Below are 27,607 nucleotides of genomic sequence, written 5' to 3'. Positions count from 1 at the left end.
CTGTCAGAAATCCTTCACCTTCAAGTCCAACCTGCGGGTCCACCTGCGCACGCACACCAACGAGGCGCCGTTCTCCTGCCAGACCTGCGGCAAGCTCTTCAAGCACCGCAGCAGCCTGATGGTGCACTGCCGCAGCCACACCGGGGAGAGACCGTACGCCTGTGCCGCCTGTGGGAAGCGATTCACAGACAAGTCCTCACTCAAGCAGCACTCGGTCACACACACAGGCCACAGGATGTACTCATGTGCGCTGTGTGGGCGGGGCTTCAATAGGAGCAGCTACCTGCTGCAGCACATGAAGGTCCACACGCCAGAGAGTTTCTCAACATGAATCAGAGCCGGGAGGAACTCCAAACCACTCCAGGAATCGTGCTTACTCAGCAAACCTTCCCCATTTCATCTCAGTTTAAATTTCTTCCTACAGGTGTATTTTCCAAAATGTTACATTTAGCTGAGAAGTGTCTAAGTTCACCTTTTGTTCTTGCAGTGTTTTGTAAGCCTGGCTGGTTACCAGGCTCAACTTGCCTAATCATCATTTATTTATTCTAAATTTTTATTCACCAGTAAGCTAAGTTTATAGCTGACCACACGATGGTCAGCTATAAACCTCTGTTGAGCTCATGCTATCATTTCCGAATCATGATGTCTACTCAAGAGGAGCAGACCTACAAGCCTGAACTGTCAAGCTTAGCATGTTTTCAGGGGGAAACCTGTCTCCTGTCTCTGTGAGAATTTATGAAGAATGAATCAGAGAAACATAATTTCTAGTTTAAATCAGTTTATGGTTTCCTTGTCACTTGCTTAGCCACTTATTTTCAAAGAGTGGCTTTTATTTCAGTCATTCCTGTGAGTTGTATGACAGAGTGTTTGGGTGAGGATACGAGAATTTGTGTTCAATGTCAGCAGAATAAAGAAAAATGTCTTAAAATTACTGGAAAACTTTGTTTTGTTGAGGAAAAAGTTACAGTAGTTACCAGGATTCGTTGTTGCTCAGTGGTTTCAAAGTCCTGGTTCTGATAATAAACTGATGCTGATGTGTTCAAAATTATTTTCTTGTCTGTAAAATTAATACCAAAGTATAACTTCATAAGATGCTCAATATTCCTCATTTTAATTTTTGGTTATATTTTGTGTTTTCATAAAATTCCATCTCGATTTTTCCTAATATTATGACTTTATTCTGGTAATATTAATGCTTTATTCTTGCCTAATTAACAGAAATAATTTTGGTTATAAATAAATAGGGGTTAATGTTTCAGTCAAATTTTCAAAATGTTATTCATTCATTCATTTATAAATGTCAATTTCAAACAAAGTATTTAATTAGCATTTTAGATAATTAGACATGTAACTTAAAGAATTTAGTTTACCTTGCTAACTAAATATTTAGCTCTAAGCTAAATACTTAGTTTCAAGTTCAATATTTTCCTTGCTTAAAAAATGGCTTGCTAACTTATATTTATTACTAATTATATTTAGCTTCAAACTTGATAATTAGCCTGCTAGTTAAGATTAATATTTAATTTGCTAAATAAACTTGACTAAATATTTAATTTGAAGCCAAATATTTTACCTGCTAACTGGATATAGCTTGATAACTAAATAGTTAGATTGTTTACTAAAATATTTAGCTTCAAACTTAAAAATCAACTCGCTAACATTTAGTCTGGACGCTGAAAGCTTCTTATACTGAAACTTTAAAGGCTCAGAAATCATCTGCTTAGAAATGGATGAACAACAGTTTCTTATGTTTACATCTAGAAAAAGGAATCGGACAGAAAACTTGGGAGTCGTCACTGACAGAACAATGAATAGAAAATTAAAACTTTTATTGTGAAAGGAGTGAGTAGAGTTTTCCAGCAACATGTTTTCAGCTGATGAACTGAAACCAAAAGCAAAAAGAAGCCAAAGTTTCTCTAAAATAATAAATTATCACTTATAGTTGAGAACGTTGTGTAAAGAAAAATAAACATTCAAAATAAACAGCATTAACTTGGTTACTACCTTGTCATAACAAAAATAGATTTTGTTAGCAAGGTAAATATTTTGTTTCAAAATAAATGTTGAACATGTTTAACTAGCAGACAAACTGAAAAACAAGAAACCAAAGTTTCATTAAAAACCTTAAATTCAAGTTGAGAACAAGTTGACTCGTCGGCTGTCATAAAAAATAACTGTTACTAAATGTTACATTCTCCATCAGACAAACTGAAAAACGACTCAGAGTTTCATTCAAATCATAAATTAACAGTAAAAATGGAGAACTATCAGCGACACGTCCAGTGTGTCGTTAAAACATCTAAATGGTTCTTCCCGCTCCAGAAGACTCGGTTCCGACCCAGATCCAGATCTCAGTGGAGCCGTTTTTCTTTCCCAAACTCTCTCTGCAGTGTCTGGGTCCAGGTCCAGGCGGGATCCAGGCAGAACTTCTTGTTGCTCTCAGTGGTGACTCTGCAAGAGAACAACATGCAGGAGGTTCAGAACCGGACCGGCTGGCAGAACACACAGCTTCTGGGTCAGAACCGGACCGGCTGACCGCCCAATACCAGAACAAAGTTCATATTTTGGTATTTATGCATCTTTAAAAGCCCTGGTTTATTATTATTATTAATGATAATAATAATAATAATAATAATAATAATAATAATAATAATAATAATAATAATAATAATAATAATAATAATAATAATAATAATAATAATAATAGAGATTTGTTCTAATCTGATCACAAATTGAGACTTTTATTTTGAAGAGATTATTTTGAAACGCTGGTTTAGTTTCATTAGTCACGTGGATCCAGCAGCAGTCTGGTCTCTGAAGCCCAGAATGTCGTTTTGATGCTAATTTATTAGATTTATTCTGTTTTCAGTGATTGTTTCAGTAATTTATTCACGTTGTGGTGAACTCACATGACAGATTTGACTTTGCAGTGAATCGGAGAGTTCTGCAGCTCCTTCACTTTCCCTCTGGGAATCGTCGTGTTGCTGTTGCCTTGGCAACAGGCACCAGATATCACGCCCGGACCGACTGGAGCTGCAAACAAAACCAGAACTTCAGCACCGACAACAGATTGACAGCTGGAGCAGAGAGACGGAGAAGAGGAGGAGGAGATTCTCCATCAGTGGAGAGTAGTAGGAGAAAGTTTCTGACCTGCAGAGCTGGACCACAGGGAGCAGAGGAGAGCCAGGAGGCAGAGGCTCAGCTGGATCTTCATGGTTCTGGAGGTTCTGGAAGTGTGCTGGACCGGTCCGGCCGGCTCCGTTTATATGTTCAGCAGCAGCTGTTCTCAGAAAGCAGCGGTTTCTCTTCCTCCTCTGGATTCCCTGACGGATACCGAGTAGAGATTCACAGAACAGCTGCGAAGAAGTGAAACTGGAAAGGAAAATGCTGAAAGATGCATTTCACCACCAAAACACACAGAAATACCTTTAAAATCCATTTTCGCTGCAGAGTGAGAAATAAAAATCTTCTTAGAAGATCGATCCCTGAAACTTTTCCAGAAAGTTTCACAGAAAACATTTTCCTGTCATGTTCGGACGTGACGTTCACTAAACATTGTCTGTTCACTGCGAATAGTATGGATTATTTATTTATTTATTTAGTCTCTTTAGAAAAAGTCTGAATCTCTGAATGTTGTTTTAAAACCGTCTGAATGTCTGTGCGGGACATTTATAGAAAATGCGGTGCCAAAACATCAATACCGCACGTAGACGCTAGGCGGCGCCTTGCCCTTATCCTCTCCATTCAAATATTGGTTTTATGTCCGATTTTTTAATTCTCTTTTCTGCATGTGTATTGCATTAATCTTGCGTTAGGTAAACGTGTCTTGAAGGGGAATATTTTTTAAATAAAAGTCCAAGAAGTACTTTTATTTGTTGTTAGCGGTGTTCTACGATTAGCACGAACTGACGGCTTTATCTGTCAGACGAGTATTCGCTGCCATCACCATGTGATTTTATTTAACCAGCAACAGAATCATGACGTAGATCGTCAGACACTGACAGCTGGAGCAGAGAGACGGAGAAGAGGAGGAGAGTTCTGCAGCTCCTTCACTTTCCCTCTGGGAATCGACGTGTTGCTGTTGCCTTGGCAACAGGCACCAGATATCACGCCCGGACCGGGCGTGATAGTGTAAAGCCACTATATTGCTCAACAAGCTCCAGTTTTGTTGTATTTAGAAAATGTCTAAATATGCAAAAGGCATACACAATAATAAACAATGTTACAAACATTGTGACTCAGCGGTTAACCAGTCAGACCGTCATCAAGCAGCAGGGAGCCAGTTTTACAGCTGCAGCTGGTCCCTACTGTAAATACACTTTTAAACCACGACAATGCTTGTATATCTATCCAGTTTATTGGCTCCTACTTTCACATCTTGAGTTTTCTACTTCTGACATCTATATAATGTTTCTGTTATAATGTTGTACAGAATAAAAGGCAACCAGATCAAATAGTTTTTTAATGGGCTCTTTGCACTTCAGCTTCCGCGTTCGGGGAAAAGCACCTCGGTCGTTTCCAGTGTGTTGAAAATGTCATTTTCCACTCGGTGCTTGCAGGGTTTGTCCAAGGTAATAATTAATGATGAACATCGATCCGAAGCCCCAACAAGTCAGCTGGAGAAAAGTTTTAAGACGTTCGCCTCGTTATACATTCAGATACTAAGGTGAGTTTTACCGTCTTTAACCTTTGTGGCTAATATTAGCTTTAGCTTATGCTAGTAGGCAATATTCTCGGACATTTCTTTTGTAAAAATATGCTATTGAAGTATCAAAACATTTTAATCCATTCTAAAGGACAATGTTGTTACCTGATTTTAAAGTATATTGTGTGTTTATTGCCGTTAGTGTCAGAGACCAAGTAACGCGGGATTTTACGGTTCAGGCCTTTTGCCTCTGAAGCAGGAAGCGCAACAAGCCGGTAGCTTAACAGCAGAGCAGCTCTGGAGTCAGTCTGACTTCAGCTGACTGCTCAGGTTCAGAGTTGTTGTGCTTCCGAGTTCCTTAAGGTCTCCGTGTTATTTCGTTTTATTAGTTTTGCATGTTTCTTGTGAAGCAGGACGGTGTTTACAGCGGTGTGTTCAGGCGGATCAGTTGCTCGGCTGTCTGGATCTGGTCTGCTCTCTCGTTCCCATAAACTCGCTCTTTCAGGCTGAATACAGAAGTTGTTCATGGAAATAACACAGGAGGCTCCTTTACCTTCTTTAGGCTGAAGAAGCTGATCCGGAGTGAAGGCTGTAGTACAGGGGTGTCAAAGTCAAATGGACGGAGGGCCAAATAAAAAATTTAGCTACAAGCCGAGGGCCGGACTGATCAAATGTTCATTGAAATTTTTTTAAATGACGCATATAGTCTAGTGAACCTAATTGAACCTACTGAAAACCTAACAAATATATTCCAATATGATCAGATAAATAAAGCAATATTTTCTTATGGCTCTGTCAGTAATCTTTAATTTTCAACAGACACAACTGAAATATTTTTAAAATATAATTGGATTGAAATACAATAAAATAAAGTGCAAAACTCTATTAATCAAAAACAACACTTTCATCAAGGAGAAGTAACATGCAGTGAAAACAAATATTAAACTTTAACTTTTAAACTTGAACTGAGTAAAAACTCTAAATATAAACTCTAAACCTTGTTTGAAACCCCCGGTTCTCAGTGTCCACCTTCCTTTTTGTCATTTTTGATGGGTATCTGAAAGTTAATTTTACAGTTATGCTGATGACTGCTGTGCTATAACCCTTCTAGACCGGACGTGTCGCCGGCGACACATCTAAATTTGCAGTACCTAATTCCGCCACACGTAGCGCTAAGTGGAAAAATTCCAACGGTTTCTGAAAGGGGAGACGTTGCACTTTCCAGCAAGTATCGGGTTAATACGGTAACTTCGCAACTGCAGCTGCAGAGAGTGTAATTAATCCAGGGAGCACTCGTTTAATAGACGGTATATTTCGGCAATAACTTGGTGGATATTGAAAGTTCCGGTTGTTATGGATACATGGGTAAGTACATCATCTCACAGAACATTTAAAGAACTACTTACAGTTCAAATAAGGAAGATATTTTTTTTTCAGACGGGGTGCCGGCTTGCTGCGGTCTGCGGGCCGGTTCTAATAATAAATCAAGATCATCCCAGGGGCCGTAAAAAATCTTCTCGCGGGCCGGATGTGGCCCGCGGGCCTTGACTCTGACATATGTGCTGTAGTAGAAGTGCAGCGTTAGCTTTAACTGGTAGCGAAGAATATTTACAAGCCACCGTCTTCTTAATTCAGGATCGTTTGGAAATCCATAAAAACTTAAAAGCCCATTATATTAGGACAGTGTTTTCAGGTGTGCCGTGGAAATTATCCAGTTTCACCTAATTGGTCTAAAAAAATATTTTGAAAACGAATTAATTATCTGCAAATAATATGCCATTTTTGAGTGTCTGTGCTGTAGAAGTCACTAGCGGTGTAATAATGTAATTTCCTTATCACTAGATGGCTGTAGGTACATGGCATTGCACGTTAAAACAAGAGAATAGACATTTTTCACGACAACCGGCAGCTGCATCTGAAAGGGCTGCGGCACTTCCTGTTTTGGTGACTGTAATCCAAGTACCCTGAAAAACGTCTCTCCTCCTCCGGTCCTTTTCATCATCATTACTTAATTTGCCAGCACTTTCTTTCGCTGATGCGGAGGAAATTGCAACGGCTAATTCGCCAACAAATGTGTGAAAGGAAACAAGTTCTTCCACAAAGAATATATCCACAACTGTCAAGGTAAGAAAAGACGTAGCTTAGCGAGCTAACCGCTAGCTAACCCGCTAGCTAACCCGCTAGCTAACCCGCTAGCTAACCCGCTAGCTAACCCGCTAGCTAAACCGCTAGCTACAACATATGAGTTACACAAACATCGTCACGAAGCCTAATTTAGTTTGCTAAATTACGTGGAATATTGGAGACAGACATAGTTTAAACTTTTCAAATATATTTTGACATTCTGAAATGTATTTGCCAGTACAGTTTGTAAAAATAAGCTGGAACTTAGTTATGAGATACTAGATGACGCTTGATGTTGAAACTATGCTTTACTTCTGCAGCCTGTAGTGTCAGATAATGTCCAGGGACAGCTAGTTGTCAGAGCTCGATGCTTCAGATCCACATATACTAAATTACATTTACTGTCAAATATATGATGTTAAATAACAGTACTATAGTTATGTACACAATTTATTCCTCCTTTGATTGTGTCGCGCAGCCATTTACGCTCCTTTCACACTTGTATTTTGTAAGTGCCATATAAAAGTTGTTGTAATCTCAATATTACTTGTGGCAATTATAATTTCTCTCATAATTTGTTTGGAAAATGTCTTTTTTGTAGGCAGTGAAAAAATACAGGCTCAATTGCTGTCAAAACTGTGCCAAATCAGTCCCATTATGTCCTAACAAATTGCTCAGCCATCCCTTTATTTGTTCTTTAGTTTGAAATCTTTCTGTGTTTTTCTTGTAAGGGGAAACATCCTGAACCTGTCAGCGACCTGCTGGTGTGGAAGCCCAAAACTATGGGGAAAAGGTATCTGCACTCCACACTTTACAGAGTTTACACAGGTAGAACTTTTGGTTTATATTTTTGTATCTATGTTTCCTTTGTCAAAACCTATTATGATTATTATGATTTTGTCACTGATGTTTGTAGGACCACTTCCAGATCCTGACACTCTGGCATCAGGAGAAAATCTTCGCCAGCCGCAGTCCCAACCACTTCTGGCCCTTGGTCTTTCAGATTTGGAGCTGGTTCCATCCAGATTTGGGTCTGTGCCACAGGGCTCACCAATGTCTCATCAGTGCCCACCTGACTGGTCCTCTGGTAGCATCATTCTGCACCACATGACTCCAGACTTCCCTTCTCTTCCTTTGATGCTACGTAGTCTTCTGAATATGGGTTTTGTGCCCAAACTGGGTCAACTTCTGCATCTTCAGTCTACAAGCGTCATTGGAAATGTTTTATGAAATAGAGGCCAGAACAGGAGAGCATATATGAGAATAAGAATTATTTTCTGTATTCTGGCTAACAGAATGCTTGTGGACAGAATTAGTGTGTAAAAAAAAACCTGAAGTTTTCTACAACCTCTTTAAATTTAAGAGCAAATTGTTGTGCCACTGTTCAGGTGTACTTTTGAAGTGGACATGTTAAGTGCAATTTGAAATATAAAATATGATTTAAAAAAATACTTTGTTGTGTTTATTTGATTCCTATTCAAGACACTTTGATAAGATTGATTATATATTTAATATAAGCGGCTATCGACTATCATTGGTTTCCATTTTTGGTTGATGGTGTGCCTCGGGATTTTTTCAATGAAAACAATGTACCTCGGCTCAAAAGAGGTTGAAAAACACTATTAGGAAGACAACAAAGTGCATAGTATTTTATTTGTGCCTGAAATACGACTTTGTCTTTTCTAGCTGTCATGGTAACAAAGCGAAAAAAGAGCCGTATTTCACTACTGTGGATGTTACGTCAGCATTATATATGTTGTTTTGTATGTTGTTCTTTGGTTCAGAAAGACAACATGGCGGAAGTGGCGCCATGTTGTCAAAGACTTCTCAGCCTTGATAGGTTGTGTGCAGCTGGAAAGGTTTTTCAGTGGGAAATGTTTTCACTGATTCCCAGTGGAATACGGGGATCATAGTTTCCTTCAACACTGGTCAACATAACGCAATATCAAAATGAAACACCATTAAAAGTCCGGAGAATGTTGGCTGCCAATGTTCGCCCAACGTCCACAGCCAACGTCATCCGGACGTTTAATGACGTTTATTTATCTGTATATTTAATGTTTATTTTATTATTTGTTTAATAAGAAAAGAACAGAAAAAGAACCTGATGGCTGCATGTTTATAGCTAATTCACAAAACCCTCCAAAGACCATAAATAGTTTGTTTAAATAGAAAGTTAAGATGGAAATATAATAAAATGAACCAAATAATAATAATGTGATTAAGACTTCTGAATCAAAAGCAATGAAATATTTTAAAATTAGCATATTTCTGGTTAATTTTTAGTGAATTCATAAGTCTTAAAATTGATATGTCAGTCAGTTATGGTCTTATGAGAATTTAATTTAATTTTTTAAAGTAATGTTACATTTTTTAAATGAAATTTGTCACCCTGCTGGTCTGCCTGACAGATATTTCTTCTTCTTCATCAATTTATTGTTTACTGTTGATCTTAACTTCTCGTTTGAACCAAAGGCCTCCTGACGGGTGAACAGATTCATACGCTGAACTTTTCCATATTTTGTCATTTTACAACCACAAGTATAAATATATTTCAATGGGATTTAATGTTTGGAACTTAATTTTATGTTTGTGGTTGTGATGTGACAGACAAGTTAATGGGTGTGAATACTTTTGCAAACTGTATTTCTCATGTATCTCTGTACCAAAAAACTATAAAATAAAATAAATAGTGAAGGCTTCTCTTCATTTAACATTAAACTCAAAGATTTGCATAAATATGGACACTTCTATGGAAGTAAATATGTGCCATCAGAATTTGAATAAAAAATACCTCTGAAATTTGAATGTTGTATATTAGTGCTTACTTTTTCAGTATTAAAATAAATTCAGAATATATTTTTAACCTAAAAAATAATTCAATGTCATTATTTTTGCAGTAAAAAAAAATTCGGTGTAATTTTTTTTACATGGTTGCAATTTTCAGTTATTAAAAAAATTCACATTCCTATTTCAAAGTGATCAAATTTTCAATATACATATTTTTCACAGTTTAAATTTTCAGTGTTAAAAAATTCAGCATATAAAAAATTCAACTTTTCAAAATTCAAATGCAATATTTTCGTTGTCCTCCAATTCAACTTGCTCAAATTCGCCGTCTCAAATTCAGCGTCTAAAAATTCGCTGTCTCAAATTCAGCGTCTAAAAATTCGCTGTAAAAATGGCCAAGGTTACTTCAGGTCACAGACATTAGCAATGGATGTCCGAGTCCAACATCCACCTAATCACGTGACACAATCATATTGAAGAAATACCAGCATCACCCAGGCTGGCGACCATGGAGGCGAACGCAAACCCAACGGTGAGTTTAATGCTTTCATATTTCTATAGTATATTTTATTTTGTGCATGAAGTTTGATACATTATCTTAAAGCCTGATTTAAAACACGGGTTGGGCCGTTGTTAATCTTACAAATTGTAGATTTATTTGTGTTTTATATAGTTTCTATAATTTTAATGAGAGAAGAGCACAGTAGGATTGCTATCCCTTTCGTAAAATACGGAATCGCCCCGTAACGAGACGCGATTTGTTCGGTATTTCTGTATGTCCGACAGTTACGCCCATCACACGCATATAAACATTTAGTGTAACAATAATTACAAAAATAAAACACAAGACATGTTAAGCTCAGCTAATGTGGCGGGAGCTAGTAAGGACCCCAGAACGCTTTGGACCATTGATGATGTCACGGTTGCCTAGAAACACTAGGGTGCAAAAGAGGGTTAGCGGTCGTGGTGAGCCGCTCTCAACCTGCGTCTTTTTAAAACGTCCTCAACCGATACTCTACCATGTCCTAGCAAAGATACAGGAAAGGGAAGACACACATGCCAGGCTGAACAGTGTCAGTGAGGATGAATGCTAGCAATTGTAAAAAAAAAATTAAGAGGGAAACTGAAGAAATTATACTGTCTCTTTATTCTTTAAAACTTACGGTACTGCAGTTTTAGTTTCTCTAGTGAAATAGAATGACACTTTCCATCTGCTAGATCCTTATTTTAATTTCTGAAAGGTGGGAACCCTACAGCACAGAGCTTTCCTGAGTAAAAGTGATCATTCTCATGAAGTGTAAATTTCTTTTTAACTAATCCTTTTTCAACTGCTACTTTGTCTTGTATATATTTTGTGACTACAGGGTAGTCAGGATGCTATTGTTGAATCTGCAAGCCACTTACTTAATTTACTAACTGAAAGACCACGGAGTGGAGGAAGAGGAGACATGATGAAATTCTGGACTGGATGAGAAAATCTGCCAGCAAGTCTGTCTGTGGAGATTGTTCAATTCTTTCAGTGAGGATTTTGTAGCATGCATTTCCTCTACGCAGTCTGGCTTTGGCTTGCTTTGAGTGATCGACCTGTTAAAAAAATAAATAAAAAACAATCTACATTTAAGCTGTAGCAGTTCTTTGTTTGTGAATCAGTTTGTTAAAACAAAACAGTTTTGTTGAAATGTAGAATCAATTAAATTTTCTGATTTTGTCAGATCACAAGTTCGATACATATGTTTAAATGTGATCATATGTATTACTCATTAGAGCGACAACATTGCTGTTACTCTAATTTCTCTAGTTTTGTCAAATTCAAAACTAGAGGAACTAGAATAACACAATGTTCAGAGTAGATATTTCATTTCTCTGAGTCAGTACTGTTTGTACAGGCAGTTTTAAATATGAAACTGAAATAGTTTTTTATGCAAAATTTTATTGGATGTACTTAGATGAGTTCATATATGCTTTAAGTATTAGAAAATAAACAACAAAAGACAAAACTTTTTCTGATTCTTATAATTCAAGTAATGTAAAGCAATACAACAATGTACAAATGTACCTAATGGGTTCCTTTTGAGTAAAGAAAAAAAACAAATTACAAATTTAGAACATTTTTGTTCTCTGACATGTCTACCATAAAAGCTCTAAAATTCACCTCTGTGGTAACATGATCAGCATTTAGCTTTACATTTCATAAATGGTGAATTTTTAAAGCGTATTGCTGTCACAGGAAAAAAAATTGAGCGCTATCACGTTATAACGTCATATGTATCTTATTAAAATGTGATAGTTATCTTGTTAAAACATGATTGCCTTCTGGTGATTTTGGTTGCTTGGTTACAAACAGCCGTTTGCCGTTATTCAGCTATTGTTATTAAATAAAAATCTGAACATAAAATGTTCAGCATATACATCTGAGCCTCCGTTATAATCTTTATAACCTCTGTCAAGGAATTGGATGATGTGTACGACCAAGAACCCAGAGCAGGTTAGGAGTCATGTTGCTTCAGTTCGAAGTGGGTGATTGTCCCAGCCACTGCAGAAAGTATCCAGATCATCCTGCAGACATGGCAGGAAGACATAATGGCAACAGAAGAGGTGTGCTTCATTTGAAATGTCCAGGTATCCCTCTTCTTTAAGGTAGTGTAGCACGTCATAATAGATGCACGTTACAGCCGTCCACAGATCTCTCCACAGTCGCTCAGTCCTTCAATTATGGAGTAATAAACGATTAAAAACTGCCCTTCAAATCTCATCATATTGAAGACCACACAAAGCTAATGTTACTATAGACATTCAAAAGCATCACATATTGAAACTTGTCATTTGTACAAACCTTTGATTGTGCACACTCTTCCCAGATATAAAACTGCTTCTTCCTGCTCCAAACGATCACGGAGTCTATCAAAAATATGATTCAGCAAATGTTCCTTGAAAAGAGAAAAAAGAAAAAAAACATTTAAAAAATTGTCAGTAAAATAAAAAAGTATTTTGACATCAGTAGGTCAGCATTGAGAAGTCACAGTAATCTAAATTAAATTATGATATTAATCTAAAATAAGTTAACAGATGTACTTACAAGCATATATTTTCTTGAAAATGAGTTAAAATCAACTGAAAAAACAAAGGTGGTTGTTTATAGTGTTGCTAGATAACAGAACGAGATTTTAGGCAAAGTAAAAAGAATGTAAATTAATATTGTATATCAACAATTGTCAGATAAGAGAAGCAGTATTTTGGATGATGTTGTAATGAAGTCACCTGAACAATACGGTAGCTGATCAGAATGGGGTTGTGGTTATAATTAATGTCGGAAAGTGTTCACAGCCCCTCTTTGAAGCACACAAAGCAGCCATATTAGCGGTAGCATCTCCTGAAAAATTACGACTTTACTAAGACTGCCTGTCTCAGTCTCACCTAAGACAACATACAAACAACCCAGAATGTCGCCACCCATCAGTTCTCTTTAAAGATTCTAGACTTGACCCAAGTGGTATTTCTTTTTGAAATAAAACTGGGGAAATTGTGGGACAGCGGGAGGGGCTGGGGGTGCTAGGAGGTAGCGAGATGTAATATGCCGGTACTACACGGTGTAAGATTAACAACGGCCCAACCCGTGTTTTAAATCAGGCTTTAAGATAATGTATCAAACTTCATGCACAAAATAAAATATACTATAGAAATATGAAAGCATTAAACTCACCGTTGGGTTTGCGTTTATGCCTTCCATGGTCGCCAGCCTGGGTGATGCTGGTATTTCTTCAATATGACGGTTGTGTCACGTGATTAGGTGGATGTTGGAATCGGACATCCATTGCTAATGTCTGTGACCTGAAGTAACCTTGGCCATTTTTACAGCGAATTTTTAGACGCTGAATTTGAGAGAATTTGAGCAAGTTGAATTGGAGGACAACGAAAATATTGCATTTGAATTTTGAAAAGTTGAATTTTTTATATACTGAATTTTTTAACACTGAAAATTTAAACTGTGAAAAATATGTATATTGAAAATTTGATCACTTTGAAATAGGAATGTGAATTTTTTTAATAACTGAAAATTGCAACCATGTAAAAAAATTACACGAATTTTTTTACTGCAAAAATAATGACATTGAATTTTTTTTTTAGGTTAAAAATATATTCTGAATTTATTTTAATACTGAAAAAGTAAGCACTAATATACAACATTCAAATTTCAGAGGTATTTTTTATTCAAATTCTGATGGCACATATTTACTTCCATACACTTCAGTCCAGCTTTCACTTCTTCCAGTGACCTGAACTGCAGGAAGTGAAACTGCTGCGGTTTTTAAGAGAATCTGCCGAGAACTTTCAGCTTTGGTTCAAAGAAAAGCTTCACGCCGACTAAACCTACAGGAAAACCTCTTTCATTTTTCACTCTGCAGCATTATCAACTTTTTATGTAATCAAAGTTTGTAACTTTAATACGTTTTTATTCTTTAATCTGGAATAAATGATAAATCCTGATCTTCTGAATGAAAATCAGTTTGTATTTTTATTGTCAGAGTTTCACTTCTTCTGGTTCTCAGAAGAAACCTGCCGTGTTTCTCTGGTTCCAGTGGATTTAAAGCAGATCCGGATTTAACATGGAAAACAGAAATGAGGGAAACCTCGTCTTCCTCATTGTAAAGAGACCGGGTCAGAACTTTTCCTCCTGGTTGATACTGGGAACGCAGATCTTCAGAGAACCCGGTGAGGTCACTTCCTGTCTGGGCAGTCACATGATCAGTTCAGTTTAAAGTCTTCACAGGTTTGAAGACTTAACTAAAACTAACAAAATAACTTAAGCAAATAAAAACAGCAATAAAAGAAAATACAATAACTAACTGGAATTAAATTGTGCATTTGTAAAACTAAAACAAACTGAAATTGATAAATCATTATTCATATATCTTTTGTTTTCATGCTTAATAATTTATTTCTTGGCCTTTAGAACTGATGTGATTTTTAAAAAAATGTTTCCGGAACCAGTTCAGACGGGAACCAGTTCATACCGGAACCAGTTCAAATCATCTTGCAGCTGATCTGACGTGCAGTTGAAGAGTTTTCTGGTCATCGTTCTTCTTCTACATTTTCTTTACCCCCGGCAGCTGAACGACCCCACAGCATGATGCTGCCTCTACCATAGTGACAGTCTCTGCGTTCTGAAACCGTGATTCCTCTCCTGTCGCGGCCGGTACCGTCCGGTCCAGTTGGGTGAACATAAATACCTCATGTATGAAACACTGAGACGATTTTACACTAAAAGTTGACGTACAGAAACATTTAGAAAAGTTCAACGCACAACAAAGTACCTGCTCACCTTTCCTCCAGAATCCCAACAGGAGGAAACAGAGCAGCTGCTGCTCGGCCGTCGCCTCCATGAAAACATCTTAATGTAAATTAGTAGAAAAACCTGGAGGTCCGTCACCAGGTGAAGCAGTAACCATGGCAACGGCCTTGTTTGTAGCAGAATAGTATTTATAATAGTTATTATATATTTTATTTAAAAGGTGCTTTCACTTCACAAAACATCAAAAATGAAGATAAATCTCCAAATAAACCATAAAGATCTTCCAGAGCAGCAGAGAGTTCAGCTGGGATTTAAATCTTTATCCAGGAGCACAAGTTACATTTACAGAGTCCAGATGATTTCACAGAGCGGGCGGCCGCAGCTGGACCGGTACCGGTCTGAACTGGTTCCGGTCTGAACTGGTTCCGGTCTGAACTGGTTCCGGTCTGAACTGGTTCCGGTCTGAAGCTGCAGTGGGTCAGTAGTTCCCATTGATTGGGTCTCAGAACCAGCTCGTCTGGACCGGTTCGCAGCATTTCTCCGGTTTCTGGCTGAGTGAGGAAAGTTTGATGGAGGTCGGAGCTAAATGTTCAGAGGTTCAGCTGCCCAGCGTCAGGCCGGTGTTCTGTCAGATAGCCATACATTGTCAGATCGTCATACGCGTATGACAAACTGATGGCTATATCTGTCAGATCAGCATACGTTTGCATACGTTTCAGCATACGTTGTCAGATAGTCATACGCTTAGCTCAGACATGTATACGTTGTCATTACCATATGATTTTATTTAATCAGCAACATAGAATCATGACGTAGATAAGGATTTTTTTCAAAAGTGAAACACTGGTTTTGCCCCAGTTTCAGTGTGGGTAAAATTATGCTTTCATACACCCATATGCTATCCAAGTTAGCAGACATGTTATCCAACCCAAAAATATTAAGGAAGTGGGGGACGTGAATTTAAACAGGGCGTGTTTTAGGACGTGTTTTGTAGTTTACTGCAGCTGCAGCAGCATTAAATTTAATTTATTTAGTTACTTTTTATTGTGTCTCTTCTCGCGTATGACAAGCTGACGACTCCTCTCAATATGGCGGACCTCCTGCAGAGAGCGCATGCGCTCTTACCATATGTATGCTATTCTGACATGTATGGCTATCTGACAGATCACCTTGTTCCGTCGGGTGTTTCTGGACCTGCAGCGGGTCTTCACGGCCGTTACTGGGAGTAACTGGGCCTCACGCAGGTGCTGCCCACCGGAACCGCCATCAGCTCCTTCCAGACCACGAATTTGTTTGGGTCGCTGGGACACGGCTTCCTCCTCAGAACCGTCTGGGCGCAGACCGGACCGAGTTGCTGATCTGAGCCGGGACCCGGTCGGCGTCCCGATCCACGCTGCAGAGAGAACACCCACAGGAACCGGGTCAGAGACAGGAAATCTAGTCCATTCTGATCCTGATCGAACTTTGAAAAGCCAAACTCCGAGTGTCTTTAAAGCTGCGTTTTCTTTGGACTCATTTATAGATCTATACATTTATTTATAGATCATCGACAATCGATAAATAAATGGTTAAATAAAAAATCATTTATTTATAGATTAACATATTTCCATGCGAATGATTGTTAGTATTTTATTTATTATTTTATACTTAAATCACTTACAATATCACACCTCTGTATCTTTTTAAATACATTTTATGTCGCTTATGTGGTTTTATTTGTATTTATTAATATTTAACACCTTGGATGGAGAAACTTGTCAACAAATAAGCAATTTTTCCTTAGAGGTCAATAAAGTATTTTCTATTCTATCTGCTGTAAAATGAAAAAATTCATTTATTGCAGATTTTTACATGAAAGCAAACAGCGCCCTCTGGTGTGTGAAGGCAGCAGCTTCAGTTTGTTTTCAAAGTGTTGATTTCCTCTCGGACATCCAAGTTCACCTCGCTGCAGCAAACAGGAAGCGGCAGGACTGTCTGTCTCAGACCTTATATGGAAATGGGACCATTGCACTCCGGAAGTGAAGGGGGCGCTATTTCCTATATTATCCACGTTCTCCCTTTTGAAATCTTTGATATATCTTCATCTTTTGGAAAGATTTTCACTCTCAACATGTATTTGTACGTCTCTCTTTTATTTACTTCAGCTCAAAGTTTTTAAATTCTGCGACATGTCTGGCTGCGGCATGTCTGGCTGCTGCAGTCTGGCTGCTGCAGTCTGGCTGCGGCAGTCTGGCTGCGGCAGTCTGGCTGCTGCAGTCTGGCTGCTGCAGTCTGGCTGCGGCATGTCCGCATTGTGACTGGTTGCACCAACACTCGGCCATATCCGAACAAAACATTTCAACGTAAAAACTGCTTCCTGTTTGAGTCTGCAGGGTCGTCTCTGTAGCTTCTGAGACATTTTCCTGTTGGGAATAGTCTTCCTGTCTGCAGAATGATGGGCATCAGATGACCTTTGACCCCTCGCAGGCTGAGGTCATCACTAAAACTCTCAATCTGAATAAAGTAAACTTCCTCAGCAGCAGTTCATAACTTCCCTCCCAGCTGGAAGTGAAGCCGTCGGTTCTTCAGACGGGTCCAATCGGCTGCGATGGAAACGACATGCAGGACTTTCTCAGTTTCAGGTAGATTCCCAGCAACCTGCTGCATCAGCATTATTATAACTGCTTCTTTAATTCAGTACTGGTGACTCGGGACTGGAGCTGGAAACGGTCAGACCGTTTAAACCTGGATGTTACGCAGAAAGGATTTGCTCTGTGATTACTCTGGATCAGTGCATGAGAAACGGTTCTGATTTCAGACGAGTCAAACCGTTTCTCCTAAGTGCAGATTCATTTTTCAACGTCCAGGTTTCTGGTTTCCTGAAATGACGGGGAGACGCTCTGCTGGGATTCTGGTCTCTGATTCTCCCTCTCAGCTCCAGAGAATCAGAACCAAGAAGGATTTTTGGTCAATAAAGGTTTTTTATGAAAATATATATGTATATATATATATATACATATATGTATGTATTGTTTCTAAAAAGGGAAAGTAAAAGTTTGAGTGCATTCTTCTTATTTTGAAAGTGGAATATTTACCTCATTTACTATTAGTGCTGATTAGCTAATAGTGAAGCTAACATTTTCTTTAGCTCATTAGCATTTTTCTTTTCTTTGTAGCTGTTTAGTTTTTATTTTTAAATTAATTCTAAAGCTGGATGTTTTCTGTCAGTTGAATAAAGTTTGATATGTTGATAAGAAGCCGTTAATCACATTCATGCTAGCAGCCGACTAAAATTAAAGCTTTGAGTTAATTGGAGGGTCTGTAATTAATTTATTGCATTTTAATAGAAAGCTGCTATATTATTGTCTAACAAGCCGTCTGAGCTGAATATTAAACATATTTATCATTTCTATCTTTATGTTCTTCGTCAGGTCAGATAAAATTGTTTTTCTATCCGTTCTTCTTTCCAGAGTTCCTCTGGTCGTTCAATGAGCTTCTTTAGAAATACGGACGCTGACATTAGCATTAGATTCTCATTCGTGCTCTTATTTTGAAGTGAGTGAAGACTGATTACACTGCAGCTCTTTTATCACTCCTCACTTTCACTCTGGTTTTTCTCAGGGAGACAATCTGGAGGGAGAAACTGACTTTGTAGCGCCACCTGAAGCTGAAAGTCTAAATGATTTGTGTCCAGGCTGTGTGGGGTCTGCAGAAATGCTAGCTGCCTCTCTGACCCTTGACCTGTACAGGTCCTGGTGATCCTCCCTGCAGGCTGCAGAGGAAGCAGGTTGAAGCTCTAAAATCAAAACTTTAACTCAGCAAACGGACGAGCAGTGAAACCGGGCCTGGACCCGCACAGAACGCGAGTTCTGGACCCGCACAGAACGCGAGTTCTGGACCCGCACAGAACGCGAGTTCTGGACCCGCACAGAACGCGAGTTCTGGACCCGCACAGAACGCGAGTTCTGGACCCGCACAGAACGCGAGTTCTGGACCCGCACAGAACGCGAGTTCTGGACCCGCACAGAACGCGAGTTCTGGACCCGCACAGAACGCGAGTTCTGGACCCGCACAGAACGCGAGTTCTGGACCCGCACAGAACGCGAGTTCTGGACCCCCGCACAGAACGCGAGTTCTGGACCCCCGCACAGAACGCGAGTTCTGGACCCCCCCGCACAGAACGCGAGTTCTGGACCCCCGCACAGAACGCGAGTTCTGGACTCAAGACAGAACGCGAAGTTCTGACCCCCGCGACAGAACGCGAGTTCTGGACCCCGCACAGAACGCGAAGTTCTGGACCTCAAGACAGAACGCGAGTTCTGGACCCCCGCACAGAACGCGAGTTCTGGACCCCCGCACAGAACGCGAGTTCTGGACCCCCGCACAGAACGCGAGTTCTGGACCCCCGCACAGAACGCGAGTTCTGGACCCCCGCCAGAACTCCTGGGTTTAGAGCTGATGAGTGTTCATGAGGTAATGCAGCTGATGCAACGCGGCTGCTGAAAGCTGCAAACCTGCAGCAGGAAGTACGTTTCTCTGCACACTGATGAACTTTGACCCCAGATGACAGACATGATGCTGGAAATCAGCTGTGTTGGAGCTATTTATTCTTTATTTCTTTATTCATTTGAATTTTGTTAGTTAATTCTTAAGTGTATGTTTTTGTATTATTTACAGTATTTATTTGCAGGTTAATAATTGTTGATTCTAGGGCCTGGTAAAGGACCAGCAGCCATTTGGGTTTGGGGCCTTTATGGTTTTTACCAGAGCAAGAGAACAGAGCAAGATTGACAGAATGAGAACAAAGAAAAGTTTGAACTCTGTAATTGTTGCTGAAAAGAAAATTAAACCTTCCTGAACAATCAACAAGTTTGGACATTACATCTTCTTTTGCCTGCGTACAGAAACTGGACCCCAGTGCCTCTTAGTGGCTTGAGGAACTTTTATTGGATGTTTGGTTTGACAAACAATCGCCACTACAAGCTGGTTGAGGATTTTCTCTCTCATTCTTCGTTGTCCTGCAGAATTCTCCTTCTTATGACGAAAAACACAAACATTTTATCAGCTTCTCTGATGCAGAGAAAAGCCAAAGAATAAAACTACATCTTGGTTCCCATGTTTCATAAATCGTCTGTATTTCTCTGATTCTTGTTCTGATGAAACTAAATGTTGGTTCTCTGAGTTTGTTCTAGTTTTCTAAACTGACAGGAGTTTCTATTTCTCAGAAAAGAATCTGCCTGGTAAAGATGCCCATCTTGACTCAACATGTTGACCTCGTTCCACAGATAAACATCCATCCATCCATCCATCCATTCGGTCTAAAAACTCGCTTTACCTTGATCCAAACCAGGACAAAGCAGAAACGTTGTGAGGAAAGCTGAATGTAACTAACCCGTTTTTCATTTTCTCCAGATGTTTGTGGGCTCTGGAGCCGGCTTTCGAGCTCCAGAGCATTAAAATGTAAAAATACCTTTCATAAATTAGTGTCAATCAGCTCGTGTACACACTGCTAGCACTTTTCTGTTGATTGAAGGTACAGGCTAGTTAGCAGACTAGTTAGCATAGTCACAGTTAAAGACTTCCTGTTGGTTGTTTCTCCATCAGCACAGCTTCAGCAAACTGGGAGTCTCAGGTCTGTACTGGCTGTGTGGGGCAGAGTGTGAGCAGCGCAGACAGGAGACTGATTGACAGTGCTAAGACCCGCCTCCTGGCTCTGATTGGTTGGACCGACGGACCGGTGGGTCCGTCGGGTTCTAGAGGTTAATAGCCCTTGTGATCCATCAGTGCAGAAAGGGTTAAGAAGACACATTTGAATCCAACCTTTAGTTTCCTTGGTAAAGTCTTGAAACAACTTCAGTATTTTTGCATAATGTTCTCTTCTCATAATGTTCTGTGCCACGCAGCATGATGCTGCCGCTGCCGACGGGCAGAAAGTCCAAACTCTTCATCTGACCAAACATGACGGTTTTGGACGGATCCGTGCCGGGTTTTCTCTCTCACCATCCAGCAGGAAACTGATCAATCGCAGCATGAGGCGATAAGCGATGCCGAGCGGATGTTAATCTGGGACTGATTGGGATCTCAGCTGCTGGTATCGGACCTGCAGCCCGACCAGAACCAGGAGATCCAATCTGATGGGACACATTCCTGTCCTGATTACAGAAACGCTTCAGTTCTGCTGAAGATCATCAGCTTAACAGCCCAGACCACGGAGCAAAGTCAGTATGCACTGTCTGCGACCAGAGGGGGCGCTGTGCTGGAGGGGCGCCACAACCGGCAGAAAATGATTGAGCTAGGTACAATTTCATTTATTTATGCTTTGGTCTGATAACAGCAGGCTATTGATGGAGAGGCAGAAAAAAATGGAAGCGGGACAAAGATAGAGCTGTCATAAGGAAAGACTGTTTAATATGGAGAGAAAATAGTCTCAAAATACTGTGTGTGTATGTAATACTGGATTTGTAATCTGAGTAAGAATCTTTGTGTGAAACTTTGTTTAGTTGTATCTATGAAACATGATTTGTAAACGTAATAGAAAATTTGTGCGTAACTCCCTGTGTTGATATGAGGTCAAATGCATACACAAATATTAAGAAATTATGAATACAAAATAAAAGTAGGCTACACACACACACACACAAGTACAATTTCTACAAACATTAAATTTCTACAAAGAATTCTTTTAACTACAACCTCACAAATCTGGTAATTATGAATCCAAACCTTTTCCTACGCCTACAAATGTTAAATAAGTAACACGAGTCGCACAGATCCGGTTTCGATGCACGAGGACTTGAGACTCATTCCAGCTTCCGGAGCTCCCAGATTTGTGTAGATGGTGCGTTTACATGCTAGTAGAAAGGTGGGTCATCTGAGTTTTCCTGAGTCTAGTGGTTAAACGTTTCTCACTGTGCTTGTGCCGAAGTGGCAAATACGTTAGTTTGGTGGAAAACGGTAAATCTCAGCACTTCCTTATAATATCCCGAAATTATTTAAAGATATATTGTGCATTTTTGAGCGGATATAGGAGACTAAGTGGTCTGATAAACGACTACTGGGTGGCGGAATGGTTCGCTGGCCGGAACCAAGAAACAGGACGGAGCGTCCCGGTGGTCTGACCTCTGACGTAGGTAGAAGTTAAACCTTCAGGGTTTTGCTTTCCGATAGTAATGAGACATGGAGTAATTATAAATAATTTCAGATTACGTTTTACATGTGTGGTATTCCTCATATGTTTCTGTTAGCAGGAGCTAATGTTTATGCGAGCTATGCTAGCTGTTTTAGCTAGCTGTTCGCAGCTAAATCTGTGTATTTTTAGGAAAAGTTCAAACAGACGGTTAGTGCTAGAAGATTCATGTAGATTTTCCTGAACATGATTATAAACAGAACTTTGACAGAACATTACTGAACCTGAACGTTACTGGCATCATCAGAATGAATATGTAGAAATGTTTATTTTTATGTTGATCAAATGTTTATGCATTCAGTGTTTTGTTGTAGGGCTTTAAATAAATCCATGAAATATGTATGTTTTAAGTGTGTTTATTACATACTTAAATAACAGCTAATAAACTGTGGATTTCACTGAGATCCAGACACAAATCCAGTCTGAGGGTCCTGGAGGCCGAGTGAACGTTAAATCATTATTAAGGAAAACACCTTTCAGTTTGTTTGGTGGATAAATGTAGCAGCAGGTAAAAATCTTCATTACTGCTGAAGCAGCAAAATACGGTTTCAGACCAACATCCAGCTAAATTACTGATCGAAGGTCCGTACATTTGGATTAATGATTAACTGGAGGATGAAGTTTAGATAAAACCTGATTCCTAGTCTGGAAGTTTGATACTCTGTCCTCCTCATGTTTCTCTGTTAGCGGGAGCTAATGTCTGCGTTAGCTTTGCTGCTTCAGCTGTTGCCTATAGTCTTTATGTTTAGTGTCACTTCAGCAGTTTAAGGGTGTTTCTTCAACCCTAACCTCGTTAAGTATCTGAACCCGTCACATGCAGCTGAATCAGGCTCTTCTTTTGCAGTGTTGTGGATCCTCTGGGTTTGACCTGCACCAGTTCACGTCTCAATGCTGGCAAACACAAAACGTTTGTGTTTTCATGTTTACTGTTATTTATTGTATTTCTGTCCAGTCAAAACCTCCATCGACACACAGCTAATTCACTTAAAGTTTTATTAAATAGGGCAAATGGATCGGACTAGGAAACAGCTTTTATCTACCAGTTAATCATTAATCCAAATGTACCGACCTTTGGTCAGTAATTTAGCTGGATGTTGGTCTGAAATCATATTTTGCTGCTTCAGCAGTAATGAAGATTTTCACCTGCTGCTACATTTATCCACCAAACAAACTGAAGACTTTCCAAGCTCAACATAAATAATGATTTGGACTAACATTCACACAGCCTCCAGAATCTTCAGATTCAACTGTATTTATGTCTGAAATCCATAAAGACCCCATTTCATCGGCCCCTGAACAACATATTTAATGTTTGTGTAACCATTTGACCACACATTTACAAATACTCAGAGTTACAAATCATGATTCACAGATACAACTCTCCAAAGTTACACGGATTACAAATCCACTGTTACACACACACACACACACACACACACACACACCCACACACACACACACACACACACTGAGCCGCAGGTACAGACCTCATTCCGGTGTTTTCCTCCCAGGGGGAACCGGAAGCTGCAGCGGCCCTCGTGACGTCCACCGAGGCGGCGACCATCGATGTGACGCTTCCCGCGCTTTGCTCCAACAAGAAGAAATTAAATCAGATTAAAGCGTTTCAGAAACCACATGATCCCGGCAGATAAACCTCTGAAAGCGATCCAAACACACACGCTCGCTCTTGCAGTCTCTTTATCTCCCGCACGTCCTCACGCTTCCACTCCGTCCGGATTCAGATCCGCTCGGTTCTCACGCTCCTGCGGCCTCGGCGCGGATAAAACCCCGGATCTGAAGCCGCCGGCGGCTCCAGCCTGCAGACGCTCAGCTCAACATGGGTAGGTTTCCTCTCTGAAGGACCCGCTTCAGAGTTTGATTAAAAATCTCTTTAGTTTATTACATTTGTTATTTTAATCTAAAATGAAGCATATTTGTATTTCTTTTCTGCACAACCAGAATGAAACGATTTAAAATTACAATATTGTGAGAATGTAAATGTTTATAATCTAGAAATCGATTAATTTAAAAAACTTTTTTTGGCAACATATTTAGATGTGAAATTAGAATTTATTTTGTTTCTAAAGCAGTTAGTGTCACATGTGTTTTTATTTTAAATTGAAAGAAAATCTGCATATTTTCACAGGAAATGAAAAATTATTACTGGAGCACAAAGAAAATAAAATATTAAATTAATTTAATATTTGATGCAATAAATGCATTTTATTTTTGTATAATCATACAAAACAGTTTATCATTAAAAATGATTATATATTATTTTATTAATAATGATTTTTCAGAAAATAATTATTATTGCTGTTATTACTAATAATATTATTATAATAAACATTAATGAAGTATTATTACTACTAGTTATAACAGTAATAATAAAGCCTCCTCATCCATGTAAAATCTGTTCTGACCTGTCCGGTCCGGTTCCGGTCCGGTTCCGGTCCGGTTCCGGTGTCTCCAGCTCAGAAAGCGGCTCTGATCGTCTTCGCCCACCAGAGTCCGGCTTCGTTCAACGCGGCGCTGCGGGACGCGGCGGTCCAGGAGCTGTCGGGTCAGGGCTTCCGGGTCACCGTGTCTGACCTTTACGCCATGAACTTCAGAGCCAGCGCCACGCAGGATGACATCATCGGTGATCCCCCTCCTCTTCCTCCTCTTCCTCCTCCGCCTTCCTGATGAAGGCTGTGACGTCATGCTTTCTGCTCAGTCTGTTTTATGAACAACATGGTTATAACTGAAAAATAATTTTTCCTTTTAATGTGAGCAGCAGCTCATTTCCCAGCAGATTTTAGTTCATTTTTTTATTCATTATTCTGTTTCTTTTATTCTTGTTTTTCCAGCATCTATGTGTCTCTGCAGATGTTTTCCATGTTTTACAGCCGTTTTTATTTCTGAGGATATTTTGTGGTTCATTTCCTTCATTCGTTCGTATTTTTGGAGTCAGTTTCCACTTCGCTCCTCTGATGATCCGTTTGTCTGCAGAGTTTCTCCTCTTGCTGATGCGGTTTCTGTTGCCTAGGCGACCTGAAGAACCCGGATCACTTCCTGTACGGCGATGAGACGATGCTGGCCTGGACAGAGGGCCGCCTGAGCGATGACATCACTGCCGAGCAGCGCAAGCTGGAGGAGGCGCAGCTGATCATCTTCCAGGTCAGAGGTCACGCCCGTCACTCCTCTGGACCTGAGCGGAATCAGCTTCTGTCAAATTGAAGTAAATTAGTGTCCAGTGTTTTGGGCCCTAGGATTTAGTAAAATAAAACAGTTCCCAGAGGTCATCAGAGGTCATCAGAGGTCATCAAAGGTCATCATCAAAATGTTCAAACAAAAACGTTTACTTATACTTCTGAGTTTCACAATTAAAGTCACAATAAAACAAACAAAGAATCCAAACATTTCTATTATTTTATAGTTCTCCATGTTAGCTGGACTGTTTAACTGCCAGAGTTTGGGAATAAATTCAGAATTGGTTCAAATCTTGTTAAAATGAGAAAAATGTCTCATTTAAATGTCGTTATAATGAAGTTTATATCTTATTAAATTACAAATATTTACTCCTTTTCAAAAGAGAGGTGGTAACGGTGAAACAGCAACACTTTACTCCTTTTTAAAGAGTCACAGTCGACCCATTTCCTGTTGATGCATCGTTACAATGAGCTGTAAAGTGGATTTCTCCTGCCGTCTCCAGTTTCCTCTCTACTGGTTCAGCGTCCCGGCCGTCCTGAAGGGTTGGTTCGACCGCGTCCTCACTCAGGGGTTTGCCTTCAGCCTGCAGAAAATCTACAGCAAGGGCGTTTTCAAGGTCACTGTCCCCCAGGAAAGGTCATCAAATGAGACACCATAAACGTTGAACGCTGCTGATCCGTGTTTCCTTCCAGGACAAGAAGGCTCTGCTGTCGTTCACCACCGGAGTCCCAGAGTCCCTGTTTCAGCCCGACGGCATCGACGGAGACATAAACGTCACGCTGTGGCCGCTGCAGGTGAGACACACCCAGGTCACGGCCAAAGAGGAGTTCTGTATCCAATCATGTTCATGGAAAGTTGAGTGGAAGGAAAAAGTGTGAAGGTCCACCAGGGAGACCAGCGTTGACAGGATTGTGAAGAAAAGTCCACTTAGGAACCAGAATCAGAAAGTAAAGGTGGAAGAAATACGGAGCTACATTGAAACCTTAAAGTTTGTTCAAATCGAATAATTTTAAAATATTCAAAGTGAAAATAAAGTTATTTAGAACAACAAATAAAATTTAACTGGAGAAATAAAATTCAATATTTACATGACCTGAAAATGTTGCACACATTTGTTGAAATCACATTTTTCAGTGTTGTGATGATGATCAGCAGCTTGAATCAGCATCAGTTTTCAAAACCAATGAACATTAAACACCAGTGATGTTGAAAGGACATTTTCATTTCCCACGGGTTCTGAATGCAACGGCTGGGAATATTTTCACAGAATTTTATTGTTCAGTAAAAAGAAAAATTCTACAACTTAAAATTCTGTATTTATTATGTTTCTAAATGTTTTATTTTGAACACATGTTGTGGCTCCAATTTAACTCCATACAATAAATACTTACGTTTTTCTTGATATTCTAATTATTTGATTTGTGTCTGTTTGACCTGTAGTGTTAAAAGCTGACCTCTGACCCCTTCGTTTTCAGGGTTTATTTGGTAAAAACGTTTGGAAATCTGAAAGTCCTCCATGTTGGTTTGTTTTTCTTCAGCACGGGATTCTGAACTTCTGCGGGTTTCAGGTTCTGGCTCCTCAGATCTTCTGGGATCCGGCTCACTGTCCCGCAGCCGTCCGCGCCCAGATGCTGGAGGGATGGCGCGCTCGCCTGAGAGGCCTGCTGACGGAGAACCCTTTGACCTTTGCACCCTGTGAGCTCTTTGACCTCAGTTTCCAGGGGGGGTTCAGGCTGCGGCCCGAAGTGAAGGAGGAGCAGGAGGCGCAGCCGTTCGGCCTCTCCACGGGGCATCACCTCGGAAAGCCGCTGCCGCCAGACGACCAGACCAGAGCGCCATCTGCAGGTGGAAACAGGAAATAGCAGCTCAACTTTAACTCCTTCACTTCCTGCAGATTTTAAGTTTTATCTTTTATTTTTATCAGATGATTTAACCAAGACATTTACCAAAACAATGTACTGAAACTTCATACATTCACACACTTTAAAGGTGCAGCATGAAGGATGTAGTGACATCTAGTGACATACTACATCATTATAATCTATGTGACGTCATGTTTGTAAATTTACACAGACAAAAATGATGAACAATAATGTGAGTTATTTAGCATGTGATGAGAAAGAAAAATGGGGGTTAATTTATCTGTCTATCTTCTATGTCTGTTTAAAACAAAATATTTAGCTCCATACAAAAATATTTTTCTTTGATCTAGCAAAATTTAGCTAGTTAACAAATTAAATATATTTACCTAACATGCTAATTCACGTGTCGATAAGCGGAAGTGGACTATCAAAATAAAAGCTGTGTGACCGAAAATAAAAGCTGTGTGACTGAAATCTGTTATTTCTGCATACATGCGCATCAAATTATTTTAATTTCTAAATAAAACAACAGTTTGATG

At 39.6% G+C, this 27,607-nt stretch overlaps 3 protein-coding genes across 6 annotated transcripts in view; 2 read left to right on the top strand and 1 right to left on the bottom strand.

Annotated features, from left to right (window-relative positions):
• LOC122820264 (zinc finger and SCAN domain-containing protein 21-like) overlaps positions 1 to 331 on the top strand; it is a 7,890-nt gene extending 7,559 nt beyond the window's left edge. The window contains exon 2 of the mRNA XM_044097528.1: positions 1 to 331. This exon is cut by the window's left edge and continues 421 nt beyond it. Within this exon, the coding sequence (XP_043953463.1) occupies positions 1 to 331 (331 nt within the window).
• A 1,361-nt stretch (positions 332 to 1,692) lies between these two features.
• On the bottom strand, positions 1,693 to 23,624 carry LOC122823910 (C-C motif chemokine 24-like). 4 transcript variants are annotated; one of them, XM_044103954.1, is made up of 5 exons: positions 23,502 to 23,624; positions 16,019 to 16,242; positions 3,151 to 3,323; positions 2,910 to 3,033; positions 1,693 to 2,451 (listed from the first exon to the last, which is right to left on the bottom strand). In XM_044103954.1, exons 3-5 carry the CDS (start codon positions 3,212 to 3,214, stop codon positions 2,352 to 2,354), a joined length of 288 nt encoding a protein of 95 aa, XP_043959889.1. In that variant the 5' UTR covers positions 3,215 to 3,323; positions 16,019 to 16,242; positions 23,502 to 23,624; the 3' UTR covers positions 1,693 to 2,351. The 4 variants fall into 4 exon arrangements, 3 of the variants coding, with proteins under 3 accessions (XP_043959889.1, XP_043959879.1, XP_043959870.1); XM_044103944.1 differs by lacking the exon at positions 23,502 to 23,624 and having other exon boundaries at positions 16,019 to 16,482; XR_006369426.1 differs by lacking the exon at positions 1,693 to 2,451 and adding an exon at positions 14,188 to 14,282 and having other exon boundaries at positions 2,808 to 3,323.
• Positions 23,625 to 23,716: 92 nt separating this feature from the next.
• nqo1 (NAD(P)H dehydrogenase, quinone 1) lies at positions 23,717 to 27,542 on the top strand. The gene is made up of 6 exons (XM_044103921.1): positions 23,717 to 23,855; positions 24,488 to 24,655; positions 25,043 to 25,173; positions 25,709 to 25,822; positions 25,899 to 26,000; positions 26,745 to 27,542. The coding sequence occupies exons 1-6, from the start codon at positions 23,852 to 23,854 to the stop codon at positions 27,066 to 27,068; spliced, it is 843 nt and encodes a 280-aa protein (XP_043959856.1). The 5' UTR covers positions 23,717 to 23,851; the 3' UTR covers positions 27,069 to 27,542.
• The last annotated feature ends 65 nt before the right edge of the window (positions 27,543 to 27,607 follow it).

Source organism: Gambusia affinis, linkage group LG02, assembly GCF_019740435.1.
Source record: "Gambusia affinis linkage group LG02, SWU_Gaff_1.0, whole genome shotgun sequence".
Lineage (NCBI taxonomy): Eukaryota > Metazoa > Chordata > Actinopteri > Cyprinodontiformes > Poeciliidae > Gambusia > Gambusia affinis.
The sequence above is the reverse complement of the archived record's forward strand: the minus strand, read 5'-3'. Positions and strand labels throughout refer to the sequence as shown.

Bases quoted from the DNA above. Each gene is read 5' to 3' on its own strand.
- LOC122823910 (XM_044103935.1), bottom strand. From the start codon at position 16,381: ATGTATAGATCTATAAATGAGTCCAAAGAAAACGCAGCTTTAAAGACA. The intron at 3,324-16,018 runs GTGATCTGTCAG...GGTATCCGTCAG, and splicing joins GAAACACCCGACGGAACAAG to GGAATCCAGAGGAGGAAGAG. The intron at 3,034-3,150 runs GTCAGAAACTTT...TTTTGTTTGCAG, and splicing joins CCTGTGGTCCAGCTCTGCAG to CTCCAGTCGGTCCGGGCGTG.
- nqo1 (XM_044103921.1), top strand. The intron at 24,656-25,042 runs GTGATCCCCCTC...TCTGTTGCCTAG, and splicing joins CACGCAGGATGACATCATCG to GCGACCTGAAGAACCCGGAT. The intron at 25,823-25,898 runs GTCACTGTCCCC...GTTTCCTTCCAG, and splicing joins ACAGCAAGGGCGTTTTCAAG to GACAAGAAGGCTCTGCTGTC.